This window comes from Oryctolagus cuniculus, chromosome 9 (genome assembly GCF_964237555.1).
Source record: "Oryctolagus cuniculus chromosome 9, mOryCun1.1, whole genome shotgun sequence".
In the NCBI taxonomy this organism is placed as follows: domain Eukaryota; kingdom Metazoa; phylum Chordata; class Mammalia; order Lagomorpha; family Leporidae; genus Oryctolagus; species Oryctolagus cuniculus.
In genome coordinates, this window is record NC_091440.1 from 127,904,318 (window position 1) to 127,919,060 (window position 14,743).

The 14,743-nt window shown below is 45.9% G+C and overlaps 1 protein-coding gene across 2 annotated transcripts; it reads left to right on the top strand.

Moving 5' to 3' along the window:
• Nucleotides 1-26: 26 nt before the first annotated feature.
• On the top strand, nt 27-6,370 carry ETFBKMT (electron transfer flavoprotein subunit beta lysine methyltransferase). 2 transcript variants are annotated; one of them, XM_008259433.4, is made up of 4 exons: nt 27-189; nt 1,556-1,962; nt 5,124-5,254; nt 5,895-6,370. In XM_008259433.4, exons 2-4 carry the CDS (start codon nt 1,664-1,666, stop codon nt 6,236-6,238), a joined length of 774 nt encoding a protein of 257 aa, XP_008257655.2. In that variant the 5' UTR covers nt 27-189; nt 1,556-1,663; the 3' UTR covers nt 6,239-6,370. The 2 variants fall into 2 exon arrangements, with proteins under 2 accessions (XP_008257655.2, XP_069905724.1); XM_070049623.1 differs by lacking the exon at nt 27-189 and adding an exon at nt 1,396-1,471.
• The last annotated feature ends 8,373 nt before the right edge of the window (nt 6,371-14,743 follow it).

A 14,743-nucleotide genomic window follows, 5' to 3' on the forward strand; every position in this document is an offset into this window, starting at 1 on the left:
GGCTGGGGAGGTGGGGAGAGCGAGCGTTGCTGGGAGCGAGGGCGGAGCCGGGCCCCGCAGCCCGCCGCGGTCCCGCAGCCCGCCTGGGCCCCGCGCGCCCCGTGCCAGCCTCCCCACCGGCTGCGGGCCCCGCGCGCCGCGAGCGCCAGTGGCGCTGGAGCTCTGCGCGCTCCGTGCTGGCTAATCCAGGTGAGGAGACAGGGCGGGCGGCACCTGCCCCTTTAAGGTGGACTCCCGGAGCGTGGGATCCCCTGCCATCACGGTGGGACGGCGAATGCCCCCTGGAAGGCTACTCCGTTCTCAGACTAGGACCTGCCGTGCACGAATCGCGCGTGGAAATTAAGTGTAAATACCTGCATTCCGGATTGAGCAGTTGGAACACCCGGCAGCATGCGGAGTCTACGTTCGCCACAGCCCATCCTGTCTTTCCCCCAGCCTGCGTCCTGTGCCTTGTAGCCCTCGGCATTTGATCCCTGCTCAGTTTCTGATACCTGAGCGGACCTGTCAGGGGCAGGCGTTCGCCTTCCTGGTTAGATGCCACATCCCATAGGTAGAGCTTCGTGCTCACGGGCACCCTGGGAGGCAGCAGTCAGGGCTGAGTACCTGGGTCCCTCCACCCATGTGGGAGGCCTGGACTCAGTTCCAGGCTCCTGGCTTTGCCTTGGCCCAATACAGGCTGTTAATGGCTTTTGGTGAGTGAACCTGTGAGTGAGAGATCTCTGTCTGTCCCTCTGCCTTTCAAATAAATAAAAAATTACGTAATTAAAAAAAAAGACTGATTTACATATATTTGCAGAACAGACTAGAGCCCCAAACACCTGGGTGTCTAATTTGTGTTTAAGTTGTTGTTTGTCGTTCCTACTTAATCGAGTGGAGCTGTTGCTATCAGAATATGTGTTTTCAGACCAGACTTTGTAAAATCCAGTCAACAGAGATATTTACAGAAAGAGATTTGGGAGTTGATGGTTTTTATTACAGTTAAATCCATAGTTGTTTTTTTTTTTTTCAAAGAAATAATCTGAACCTTGATTGCATCACTTTGTGAATCAACATTCTTTAGTGGTGCAATGTAATCAGTATTTGCGTATCTGCCCACAGTATAATTCGGTGACCCCACAGCTCTCGGCTGGATTTCAGAAAGGCAACAGCTGTGCCTTGCTGACTGCCCTGTCCCAGCAGTACAATAAAGCTTCCCGAACTCAGGGACTGTTGTGTGTTTTGTGCCTAGTTGTCCGCCATGCCTGCTTAAGGAGAACTCATTTACAAAATGCATCAAAGAACTGTAACGCTACACCTTATTTTATAGAAGAGGCATTTTCCTGAGGATCTGCATAAGCATTTAATTTAATTACGCATGCCTCTAGGTTAGGAAAAGCGCTCTGCTGTGAAGAGGCATCCCTTTAAGAGACTGGATTTCCCCAGGTTGACGGCCCAGGCGTTTGTATGGAAGATTCACACTTGTGAATGTCAGGTCTGGAGCTCGCACTGCAGTCTTTTATCTCAGCATCTGGAGATGCTGGTCAGCCTTGAACTTGTCAATATTCTCTGCTTTCAGAGATCCAGACGTTCTGCTTGAGATCAAGTTGGAGACAGACCTCGCACTTCCGTGAGGAGCAGCCCTGACCACGTGACATCCGCGGACGCGTGTTTTGGAGGAGGCCTCATGGCTTTGCGGCTCGCCTGGCGAGCCTCGGGGAGTGGCTGCAGGCTCCTGAGGGCCGGCAGAGGCGGGGCTTTCCCCCTGTGTCCCCGGGGCCACTGCGCGGGCAGCTCTCTGGACCCGGCGCTGAAAGCTTTTCTGGAGGAGAACACCGAAGTCACCGGCCGCGGCAGCCTCACTCCCGAAGTCCAGCTGCGACTGCTGACTCCCAGATGCAAGTTCTGGTGGGAAAAGGCTGGCCGGTGGCCGCACAGGGAACCCTACTGGGCAGTCTACTGGCCCGGAGGCCAGGCCCTGTCCAGGTACTGCCCCGCTGAGTGCTGAACCTGCAGGGCTACTACAGTTCCTTTGGCTTTTCAGCTCCCTCCGACACTGCTGCCCCCACCAAAACCATCGGAAGTCACGGAGGCCCGCACAGGTTTGGGACTGTGACTGCCTCCTAAAGCAAGGTGGAGGGTCCGTCTCCCGGGGAACAGAGTTGTCTCCTTTGTCTCCTCTAGGAACAGCGCTGGCGTGTCCGGCTTTGGCCTTTGCCAGGAACAGGAGGGCCTCAGGAGTCTGGGTTCTCAGTTGAGAGAGGACAGGGATTGTAACTGGAAGACTGATGTGCGATGAGGTTACTGCCAGAACTTCTTGGCAGTCGGAGAAGTTGACTCCTTATAAATAAGAGTAAATAAAAGTGTAATCCCACCCCCTAAGAACTCCAAGCCCCAAAGGATTCTTGTTTTTATATTTAGACCAATTTAGCTATATTTTTGCATGCTGTTTTCACCTTCTGACACAAGCTTAGTATTTTTTTTTCTAAAGATTTATTTGAAAGGCAGAGTGATAGAGAGAAAGAGAAAGATAGAGACACAGAGATCTTCTATCTGCTGGTTCACTCCCCAGATAGCCACAACAGACGATATAGGCCAGGCTGTAGCCAGGAGCCTGGGATTCCATCCAGGTCTCCCACCTGGGTGGCAGGGGCCCAAGCACTTGGTCTGTCTTTCACTGCTTTCCCAGGCACAGTAGCAAGGAGCTGGATAGGAAGTGGAGAGGCTGGGACTCCAACATGCTCATACGGATGCCAGCATCTCAGGCTGCAGATTAACCCACCCCCCCACCCCCCCCCGAATCCACATTTTTAAGGTCTCCTCCCAACTCTCCACACTGCGCAGGTATTCTCAGGGCATTTTCTCACAGAGCCAAATGTTATCAGTACTGCTGAAGCAAAGGCAGGAGCTTTTCATGAGCCTTCATCTAGGATTGGGAAATTATGTCATCTGTTTATGCTTTGGGGTTATAAAACAAAAGGGTGATAAGCGCTCTGTTTCAAAGGAATGGTGTAGCCTATAGAATTCATGTTGTATATGGTTTCATTTTTTAAAGAAGTTTGTTTATTTGAGAGAGACAGGGACAGACATATGGCGATTTCTCATCCATTGGCTCGCTCCTCAAATGCCCACAACAGACAGGAGCTAGGAACCCAATCCAGGTCTCCCATATGTGTAGCAGGAACCCCATTGTTTGACCTATCACTGCTGCCTCCCAGCGTCTGAATTAACAGGAAGCTGGAGTCAGAAAATAGAGCTGGGAACCAAACCCAGGGATTCTGATGTGGGGCGTTCCCATCTTAACTGCCAGGCCAAATACCCCACCCAGTATAGTGTGTGTTTTTTTTTTTTTTTTTTTTTTTTTTTTATTTGACAGATAGAGCTAGACAGTGAGAGAGAGACATACAGAGAAAGGTCTTCCCTCTGCTGGTTCTCCTCCCAAATGGCGACGCCAATCGGAAGCCAGGAGCCAGGTGCCTCCCCAAGGTCTCCCATGAGGGTGCAGGGCCCAAGCACTTGGCCCATCCTCCACTGCCCTCCCGGGCCACAGCAAAGAGCTGGACTGGAAAAGGAGCAACCGGGACTAGAACCCGGAGCTCATATGGGATGCTGGCACCACAGGTGGAGGATTAGCCAAGTGAGCCACAGCACCGGCCCCCAATATAGTTTTAAATGTGAAAAATTTTCAGGTGATATCAAACAATTTAATATTCTGGTTGCTGTGTTCCCAGATTTTCAAGCTTTATTTAGTTACAACATTTATTTTTAAAAACTTATTCATTTTTGTTTGAAAGGCAGAGAGAAAAAGAAATCCCATTTGTTCTCATGTGCTGGCTCCATAAATGCCTACCACAGCCAGAAACTGGGCCAAGAGGAGCCAGGAGACAAGAACTCAGTTCAGGTCTCGCAAGTGTGAGTGGCATGGGACTCAAACATAGGACCTTCGGCACGGGACGTGGGCGTCCCACATGGCATCTTTAACTGCTGTCCCTGACGTCTGCCTCAGCGTAGGTTTAAAATGCTGACAGTTTAAGAGACGTCTCTTGAAGTGACTGATTTTCAGCTCAGTCAACTTCTTTGAGACTGAATCAGAGTTATAAACTGAGGGACCCATAAGTGTGTTTTGTTTGGCCTGTACTGGTGAAACTTAAAGAAAAAAGTAGATTTCATGTAAAAATGTCTGGGAACACTGGAATTCTGGTGGCGACTTGGCCCAAAGAGCCGGAGCATGTACAACTCTACTTTGCCATAGTCCCCACTGTTCTTTGATACCCAATTTTAACACCAAATGTCAGCTGACATTTATTATTTTGGTGTCTTATCCATCTTCACATGTTTGATAACTATTTAGTATTGGTCCAAATTCTTTGGTTGGCCTAACAAAAGAGGTCATTATAATAAAATTCAAGCAAATGAGTCAAATATTCTATGATAAATAATCAAAATGAAGCTGAATTTTGGGTCAAGTATACTTAGTTCTATTTTAGCATTTTTTTTTTGGTCAATCTTAATTCCTGGTTTTTGGATCATTGTAAGTGCTAAATACCCCTTTTTAAAAAAGATTTATTTATTTTTATTCGAAAGGCAAAGTGAAAGAGAGAGGGACAGTGAGACAGATAGGGAGAGAGCTTCCATCTGCTGGTTCATTTCCCAAATGCCTGATAATAGCAAGGGCAGGGCCAGGCCAAAGCCAGGAGCCAGGAACTCCAGCAGGGGCTCCCACATGGGGCCATCATTCATTGCCTTCCAGGTGCACAGCAGGCGGCTGGATCAGAGGCATCCAGTGTGGGCATCTCCAGCATCAGCCCAACCTACGGCTGCACAACGCCTGCCCTTCAACACCCTTTCGAGAAGATGTCGATGTGAGGAACATAACTAGCTCCTTCAAGGCTGCTGAAGAGAAAGACCAAGGTTCCCTCTCCTGCTGCCTCTGCCCATCCCTGAACATGGATTTCATGTTTCACTCAAGTCAGGCCAAACTTGTCCAGGTTGAACCAAGTTCTTCTGCTAAGTTCCACTAGTTTTTTGTTGAGTCATCCCCAAGTCATTCTCTCTCTCTCTCTCTCTCTCTCTCTCTTTATTTTTGGGATACCTTTTACTGACTTTTTCCTGTTTCTGTAAGACACATTTTCTCTCTTTGCCTCTAGGTATATTTTGGATAATCCTGATGTTGTCAGAGGAAAATCCATATTAGATCTTGGGAGTGGATGTGGAGCTACAGCTATTGCTGCAAAGATGAGTGGAGCATCAAGGATTTTGGCCAATGACATAGACCCTGGTAAGGATTTCATACTTTAAAAATAAGGGCCAGGCCAAAGCTGGGAGTAGGGAATTCAATCCATGCCTGTCACATGCGAGGCGGGGACCTGAGTACTGAGCCATCTCCTGCTGCTTCCTGTGGTGTGCATTAGCAAGAAGCTGGAGTGAGAAGCAGAGCTGGAACTTGACTCTAAGCACTCCAGTGCAGGATGCAGGCGTCCCAAGTGGCATCTTAAATCTCAGCCACTAGGGCAAACGCCTGCCCCTGGGGGAGATACAGTCCTGGGAGATCCTGTTTTTAAAAAACACAGCAGGGTGTCAGTTATAACTTGCTACCTTGCTCAAGCCCAAGCTTGTGGAACTGTCCATAGTAAAAAACCAAGTTTCTTGGATATTGAGATTAGCACATGTTCTTAAAATCCAGCATTTCCAGGTGTCTTGTATTATTTTTTTTTGTTTTAGGATATTCAGTTATATATTTAGAATATGCAGAATGTAGCTCATGGTAGTGTAAATACTAGGTTTCCTTTACCTAAAAAACCAGTGTTCAAGAAAAAGGGAATACCCACATTGTCAGGAGAGTTTCTAAATCATTTAAATTCATCAGTAGGGAATCAAAGCAGCCTAGCATATACTAATTCATTATATCATTTTTAAAGTTGCAGGAGTGGCCATTACACTGAATTGTGAATTGAACCAACTGGATCCTGTTCCCATTTTAACCCAAGACATTTTGAATTTGGAACGAGGTCGGTGGGACCTGATTGTACTTGGAGACATGTTCTATGATGCAGACCTCGCAGACCGTCTCCACCAGTGGCTCAAGGACTGCTGCTGGACCCACAGAACCCGCGTGCTGATTGGTGACCCTGGGCGGCCCCAGTTCAGCGTCCACAGCATTCAGCATCAGCTGCATAAGGTGGTGGACTATCCCCTGACAGAATCTACCAGGCAGGACAACAATGGACTAACCACAAGCTCGGTGTGGGATTTCCAGCCTTGACTTGTCAAAGTGCTTCCAAGTACATAGTTATTTTTGGATTTATCCCTGACTGCTGTCCCCACAGGAGACATTCTCCAGCTTAAAGAACATAAATCTTTAAGTCTTATTAAATGGCACGTGTTGATTCCAAAGCATGAAGGCTTAAAGTGTTGTCAGCCTTTGTCAAGGGACTTGTTCTGCATTTCTGTGCATGCTAGGTGCACCTTTCTCTGTGCATAATTTTCTTTTCTAGTTTTACTATTGTAGGAATATGATTATGGGTAGTAGTGGGTAATTTAACGAGTGAAGGGGAATTAGATACTGTAGCAGAATCTACAGTTTGAAAGGCAGAGTGACACAGAGAGACATGTTATCCACAGGTTCACTCCCCAAGTGGCTACAACCGCTGGGGCTGGGCTGTCAAAGCCAGAAGCCAAGAACTCCATCTAGGTTTCCCACATGGGTGGCCCAAACTCAAGAATCAGAGGCGGCATCCACTGCCTTTCAGGTACATTAGCAGAAAGCTGGACTGGAAGCAGAATAGCAGGGACTTCAGCTGCCACTCTGATATGGGATGTGGGCATCCTAAGAGACTAGGCTTAACCTGCTGTACTACAACACCCACTCCAGAATACCATATTTTAAAAAGTTATTGGTAAAGATCAACGATGCAGTTAGTATTGAGTACATGAGTGTATTAGTCAAGTTTTTGTTTGCTTAACTAAAATACTTGGGAGGAGCTTCTTGGCAGGGAAAAGGTTTATTCTGGCTTGGCAGTTCAAGGTTTGAAGTCCAAGATCAGGTGGCTCCTGAGTCTGACATCTAGTGGGAGCTGGTTGCGGCAGGTTGGGTGGAGGTGAGCCAGCCAGCAAGGAGAAACCAGGAACATGCTTGGCTTTTATCTCCAACAGGTATGGCATGGGCCAAAGTACTTGAGCCATCTACTGCATCTGTCCCAGGTGCATTAGCAGGGAGCTGGATTGGAAGCAGAGCAGCCGGGACTTGAACTGGTGCTCTGATGTGGGATGCTAGTGTTGCAGGTGGCAGCTTAACCTGCCACACCACAATGCCAGCCCAGGACCAATCCTCTCTCAAACACTACCTTCTGAGGTACATCCTCAGTGTTATAAAAACATTTCACTAAGCCCACTTCCTAGACACCATAATTAGATCACTTCTCCACCCTTAATCCATCAAAGATTAACATAAGACTTTAGGGGGTGGGCATCACAGGGTTAAGCTGCCACTTGGGATGCCCATATCCCATACTGGAGTGCTGGTGTGAGTCCCAGCTGCTCTGCTTCTGATCCAGCTTCCTGCTAATACACCCTGGGAGCACACGATGGCTCAAGTGCTTGCACCCACAAGGGAGACCCAGGGTTTTGGTCTGGCTCGCTCTGCTGCTGTTGGCATCTGGATAGTGAACCAGCAGATGGAATATTGTCCTTTGTCTCTGCTGCTCTGCCTCTAAAGTAGATGAAAATAAAAATAACCATTAAAAACAAATGACTTCTTATAAAAAGATTAATTTATTTGAAAGGCATAGTTCAGAGAGGGAAGGCCAGATGGAGAGAGAGAGAGAGAGAGAGAGAGAGAGAGAGGAGAGAGAGAGATTTTCCATCTGCTGGTTCATTCCCCAAATGGCTACAATGGCCTGGGCTCGGCCAGGCCAAGTCTCCTACCTGGGTGCATGGGCCCTAGTACTTGGGCCATTTTCCACTGCTTTCCTAGACACGACAGCAGGAAGGTGGATAGGAAGTGGAGCGGCTGGGACACAAACTGAAGCCCATATGGGATGCCAGCACTACAGATGGCTTAACCACTGCACCACAGTACCCCCTCACCCCCACCCCCAAAAAGTAAGACTTTCAGGTGAAATGTCCACGTGAATCTGGGGAGCCAAATCCTATTCAATCCCTAAGAATGTCCTTGGGAGCCAGAAAGCTCCACCACTTCCTGGTGTGATTTTTGGGCTAGTTAAGTTCTCTCTAAACCTTAACTTCTTCATCTATGAAGTAGTAATAAAATTCATCAAGCCTGAGGCTGGTGCTGTGGTGCATCGGGTTAAAGCCCAAGCCTGCAGTGTTGGCATTCCATATGGGTGCTGGTTTGAGTCCTAGCTGCTCCACTTCCAATCCAGCTCTCTGCTGTGGCCTGGGAAAGCAGTAGAAGATGGCCCAAGTCCTTGGGCCCCTGTACCCACATGGGAGACCTGGAAGAAGTTCCTGGCTCCCAGCTTCTGATCAGCTCAGCTCTGACCGTTGCATTCATCTCGGGAGTGAATGAGTGGATGCAGGACCTCTCTCTCTGGCTCTCTTTCTGCAACTCTGTCTTTCAAATAAAATAGAAATAAATCTTTAGAAAAAAATTCAGTAAGTCTCACTTCAAAGGGTTATTGTATAAATTAAAATGTAAAATTCGTAATATAATATTTAGTATCTAGTAGGGCCTCAGTTAACAATCATGGGGAAAATGACTCAGAATTTCCTTCTCTCTCTGTACTCTGACACCTTACGATGACTATGTTTTACTAAGGTTACCAAGAAACTTGTTATGTCACTACATGCCCCACATTGTCAGAATTTTACATAAAAATAAAACACTATCAAACAGATGAAAAATAATGGGAAGAATAAAGTATGTAGCATACTACTATTTACATAAAAATGTGTATATACATGTGTGCATTCTCTAGAAAGATAAGTAAGGGACTGGTAACAATGGCTGCCTTCTGAGGGAGCCAAATGGCTTGTGGGCTGGGGTAGGAAGGAATCTTAGTACTTAGTCTTAGAATTTTATACTAATAGCATGTTCTTTATTTCCATTTCTCTAATAGAAAACTAAACACCACTGCTATATATGTTACAAGTGAGGCATCAGGCCGGCGCCGTGGCTCACTAGGCTAATCCTCCGCCTTGCAGCGCTGGCACCCCAGGTTCTAGTCCCAGTCGGGGTGCCGGATTCTGTCCCTATTGCCCCTCTTCCAGGCCAGCTCTCTGCTGTGGCCCAGGAGTGCAGTGGAGGATGGCCCAAGTCCTTGGGCCCTGCACCCCATGGGAGACCAGGAGAAGCACCTGGCTCCTGGCTTCGGATCAGCGCGGTGCACCGGCCGCGGTGGCCATTGGAGGGTGAACCAACGGCAAAAGGAAGACCTTTCTCTCTGTCTCTCTCTCTCACTGTCCACTCTGCCTGTCAAAAACAAACAAACAAAAAGAAAAACAAACAAAAAAACAAAAAAACAAAAAACAAGTGAGGCATCAAATGTAGCCCTTCTGACGTACCCTCTTGTTCTCATACACTGCTTGGGAATTATGTGTAGCATTTGGATTAAATGCATTCTAATAATATACACTGCACTGCCACTGGGATTGGGATACCTAGGAGACTGGATCAGAGTTATATGGCAGAAATACTGGAAAAAGCAATTAAGGGCAAGTTGTTGTTTAGGCAGGAAAATAGCATAATTGATGGGAGTTTTGGAGTTGAAGTTGCAGAGTATCCTGACATCTCTCTGTCTCTCTCTCTCTCTAAAAGATTTATTCATTAATTTGAAAGGCAAAGTTACAGAGAGAGAGGGAGAGACAGAGAGATCTTCCACCTAGTTGTTCACTCTGAAATAACTCCATGGCCAGGGCAGGATCAGGCTGAAGCCAGGATCCTGAAACTCGATCTGGGTCTCCCACGTGGGTGGAAGGGGCTCAAGTACTTGGGTGTCTTCTGCTGCTTTCCCACATGCACTAGCGGGGAGCTGGGTCAGAAGTGAAACAGCCAGGACGCCAATGCCTATATGGGATGCTGGCATTGTGGGCAGCAACTTACCCCTCTTGAGTCACAATGCCAGCCCCTTTATTATTATTATTATTATTATTTTGGATCTTGGCATTTCTTGATTCTTGAACTTTGGGGGTCAGAGTTTATTATAGCCTAGTGAATCAGCCCTTGATGCTTTAAATTTTCCTTGGTGTCTACTGGGATTTTAAAAGTATAAACCTTGAATTTTTATTCAGTCTTGGTTAAAATGAATAGAAATTACAGGGTGTAATGGCATTAGATGGCACCTGAGAGGAAGTAATTCTCGAGATATTCTTTGAAAATTCCGGGTCTTCTGCTGGTTACTACTCTTCTCAGCAAGATGAGAGAAAATTCAAGAAAACTGTACTTGGAGCACTGTTGTAAATCCACTTGAAGAGGTCAAGTAGATTTCAGTTTAAATACCCATAAACTCTGTTATCCTCTGAATCATTTAGAAGAACAGCACAGGAATGTCCTTGAGGTATCCAGATGCTACTTAAAATATTTTTTAGTCTCCCATGTACATATCGGTGAGCTCTAAAATGATTTTGTAGCCTACTGGTTTGTATTAAGATCATTTATATTTAGCATGATTACTGATATCTGCTAATATGTAAATTATTCCTATTTTATTGCCCTTTTTCTTCTTTCTTTCTTTTTTTTGTCTTCTACCCTTGTTTTATCTAGTTTTAATTAAGCATTTTATCATTCCATTTTTTCTCTTAGGCTATTAATTATACTTTTTTTTTTTAATGTTTGCAGTATACATTTGTAACTAATCAAAGTCTATTTTCAAATACACTGTACCCCTTCATGGGTAGCATAAGTACTTTATACAGAGTATTCCCAATTCTTCCTCCTGGCCCTTATACAATTTCCCTCATTCACTTCACTTATCCATAAACTATAATTACCAAATACATTGTTGCTATTATTTTGAACAAATTATGAGATCAACTAAGATTAAGAAAAATAAAGGACTGTAACTTTGGGACAGGTGTTTAGCTTAGCAGTTAAGACATGGGTGAATGTGCCCACGTCCCACATAAGAGTACAGGGATTGAGTCCTGGCTCTGTGTCCTGATTCCAGCTTCCTGCTGATGCAGATTCCGGGAAGCACTGGTGATGGTTCAGTTAATCGTTCCCTGCCACCAACATGGGAGACCTGGACTGAGTGCCCATTACTAGTTTCAGTTGGGCCCAGCCCTTGCTGATATCTGGGGAGTGAACCAGTAGTTGGGAGCTCTGTCTGTCTTTTTGCCTCTCAAATAAATAATTTTTAGAAAGACTTTAACTTCATTTATTCTTTCCCTAATACTCTAAATTTCTTTATATAGATCTATGTTTGTGACCTATACAATTTTCCTTCTAGCAAAATGACTTCTTAACATTTCTTGTGGGGCAGTATATTTGTTAAAAATTCCACCTACATTCATTTAAGAAAGCATTTTTCTATTTTTGAAGGATACTTTCTCTGGATACAGAATTCTAGCTTGGCGATTTTTCTTTCAATACAAGTACAGATGCTGCTCAACTTACAAGGGGGTTAGGTCTTAAAAAGTGAAAAATGCATTTCCCACACCTTAACCTACCGCACAACATAGCTCAGCAGTGCAGTGCACTGTAGGGTATCAGTCCTTTCCTCTCGTAATTGTGTGGCTGACGAAGCTTTAGCTCACGTCATGAGCTCACTCACTGCTCAGTGTCATGAGAGAGGATTGCATCACACACTGCTGGTCCAGGAAAAGACCAGACATCAAGGAGGTTTCCGTTGAATGCTTGTCGCTTTTGCACCATCGTAAAGTGAAACAGTTGTGAGTGGAATCATTCTAAGTCAGGGACCATCTCTGTTATACTCCTCGGGCTTGCATGGTTTCTCAAGAAACCCAGTGAAATTCTTAATTTTATTGTTGTGCAGGTAAGGCATTTTATTTCCCTAGCTTCTTTCAGGTTTTTTCTCTTTGATTACCTACAGTTGGAAAATGCACAGGTATAGTTTTTTGAGAATGTATCTTGCCTGGTGTTCTCTGGGCTTCTTCTGGATGTGAGATTGGATGTCTGCCAATAATTTAGGGAAACTGTCAGTTTCCATCATCCCAGTCAGGTATTTCTTAGGTTCTCCGTCTTCTCCTGCTCTTCCCATTATGTGTGGTACCCCTTTTGTAGCTGTCCCGAAGTTGTGTTTTTTTTTTTTTCATTCTCTTTTTTTTTTCTCTGCTTCTCAGTTTGGGAGGTTTCTGTTGACAAATCCAAGCTCACTGATTCTTTCCTTGGCCAAGAGCAGTCTAATTATGCCTCTGTGAAAGGAATTCTTCATTTCTGTTAAAATATTTATGTCTGCTTTTCCATTAGAGTCTTTAGCACATTAATCATACTATTTCAAATTTCTGATAAGCCAAAATCTCATCCATCTCTGAGTTGGGCTCTGATGCCTGCTGTGTCTCTTCTAATTGTGTGTGTGTGTGTTTGTCTTTTGGCATGCTTTTTGATTTTCCTTTGTTGTAAAAACAGGTAAACTGGGGTAATATGAGGTTTCATGTTTTCTCTGCGTAGAGTTACTGTTTGCTGTGCAGTAGGTGTCAGAGGCTAAGTTTTCCTCTAGTTTTTGTCTCTCCTGATTTCTACTTCAGTAGCGTCTGAGGCTTGTGTTTCTTCCAGCCGTAATCCTCTGTTCATGTGTGGTGGCCTGTTTAATGTGGAGGTAAGGTGAGGGCGAAGGGGCGTGTTCTGTGGTCATGGATTAGGTCTGTCTCTGTCAGCCCGTGCCCCTGGACTGTCACTTTCACAAATCTTTCTCAGCTTTCCTTTCCTCCTCTTTGGTGAGACAGGAAGCACAGATAGGCTGAGGCTGGATACTTCTTTTCTCCCAGGTCACTTAGGCTCTGGCAAGGCCACTGGAGGGCCAGTGTTTATTAAGGAAAATGGAATACTTGTGCACTTTTTTTTTAAGATTTATTTATTTATTTGAAAGGCAGAGTTACAGAGAGGCAGAGGCAAAGAGAGAGAGGGAGGGAGGGAAGGAGGGAGGGAGGGAGAGAGAGAGAGAGAGAGAGAGAGAGAGATCGTCTATCCGCTGGTTCACTCCCCAAATGGCTCCCATGGCTGGAGCTTCACTGATCTGAAGCCAGGAGCCAGGAGCTTCTTTCAGGTCTCCCACACGAGTGCATGGGTCCAAGGACTTGGGCCACCTTCCACTGCTTTCCTAGGCCGCAGCAGAGAGCTGGATCAGAAGAGCAATAGCTGGGACTTGAACTGGCACCCACATGGAAAGCTGGTACTGCAAGCGATGGCTTTACCTGCTACACCACAGCGCATTATTTCACAATGGTTACTTTTCACGTACCTGCTGGTAGTAAGAGGGGGCTGTTTCTCTAATCTTTGCCCTGAGAATATGGTGGTTCTCCTCCACGCTCATCAAATGGGGCCTCCAAAAACTCATCAACTATACTGTAAGTGTGGGTCCTACTGGTCCTGGCTCCAGCAGCAGGGTACAGCAGGCTTCTGCTCCTGATGAGCTGCAATTCTTTGCATTCACTTGGTTTTCCAATTTTGATTTTTCCTTTGACCTTAATTTTCTGATGAATCTAGGAAGTGGTGTTGACTTTTAAATGTATTGGGCTTTTTTCTTGTGAAGATGGGAGTGACGATTTCCAATCTCTTTACACTGAAAGAAATAAATTGAACTGGATATTGGAAATATGGGTGTTACATCTATTTTTTTCTTCCTGTGTTTCTTTCCTATTCATTCATTCAACAAATATTTGAGTACTTACTATGTAACAGGCACCGTTTTATATATATTTTTTTAAGATTTACTTTTATTGGCCAGTGCCGCGGCTCACTAGGCTAATCCTCTGCCTTACAGCGCCGGCACACCGGGTTCTAGTCCCGGTTGGGGTGCCAGATTCTGTCCTGGTTGCCCCTCTTCCAGTCTAGCTCTCTGCTGTGGCCAGGGAGTGCAGTGGAGGATGGCCCAAGTGCTTGGGCCCTGCACCCCATGGGAGACCAGGAGAAGCACCTGGCTCCTGGCTTCGGATCAGCGTGGTGCGCCGGCTGCATCGTGACGGCTGCAGCGGCCATTGGAAGGTGAACCAGTGGTAAAGGAAGACCTTTCTCTCTGTCTCTCTCTCACTGTCCACTCTGCCTGTCAAAAAAAATTTACTTTTATTTATTTGAAAGAATTACAGAGAGAGAGGTCTTCCATCCACTGGTTCACTCCCCAGATGGCTACAACGGTCGGAGCTGTGCTGATCTGAAGCCAGGAGCCAGGAGCTTCTTCCAGGTCTCCCATGTGGGTGCAGGGGCCCAAGTCCTTGGGCCATCTTTTACTGCCTTCCCAGGCCACAGCAGAGAGCTGGATCGGAACCAGCAGCTGGGACTAGAACCAGCGCCCATATAGGATGCCAGCGCTTAAGGCCAGGGCTTTAACCTGTTGCACCACAGCGAACAGGCACTGTTTTAAAGCAGTGAAAAAAAAAGACAAATATTCTGTTCTCATGAAGTTTATATTCTAGAGTGGGAGACAGATTTTGATCAAATTAAACATAAAACAGGTATCAGATGGTGACAGATAGAAGAAAAACAAGGAGGCATGAGTGAAAATGGTACCAGGATGGGAGACTGATACATAGTGGTGAGGATCCCTAGACAGAGAAGGTATTGATATTAGGGGTCTTCAAGAAGTTCATGGGGAAGTCATATTATTAAAAAACAATGCATGTATTTCAAAGTATT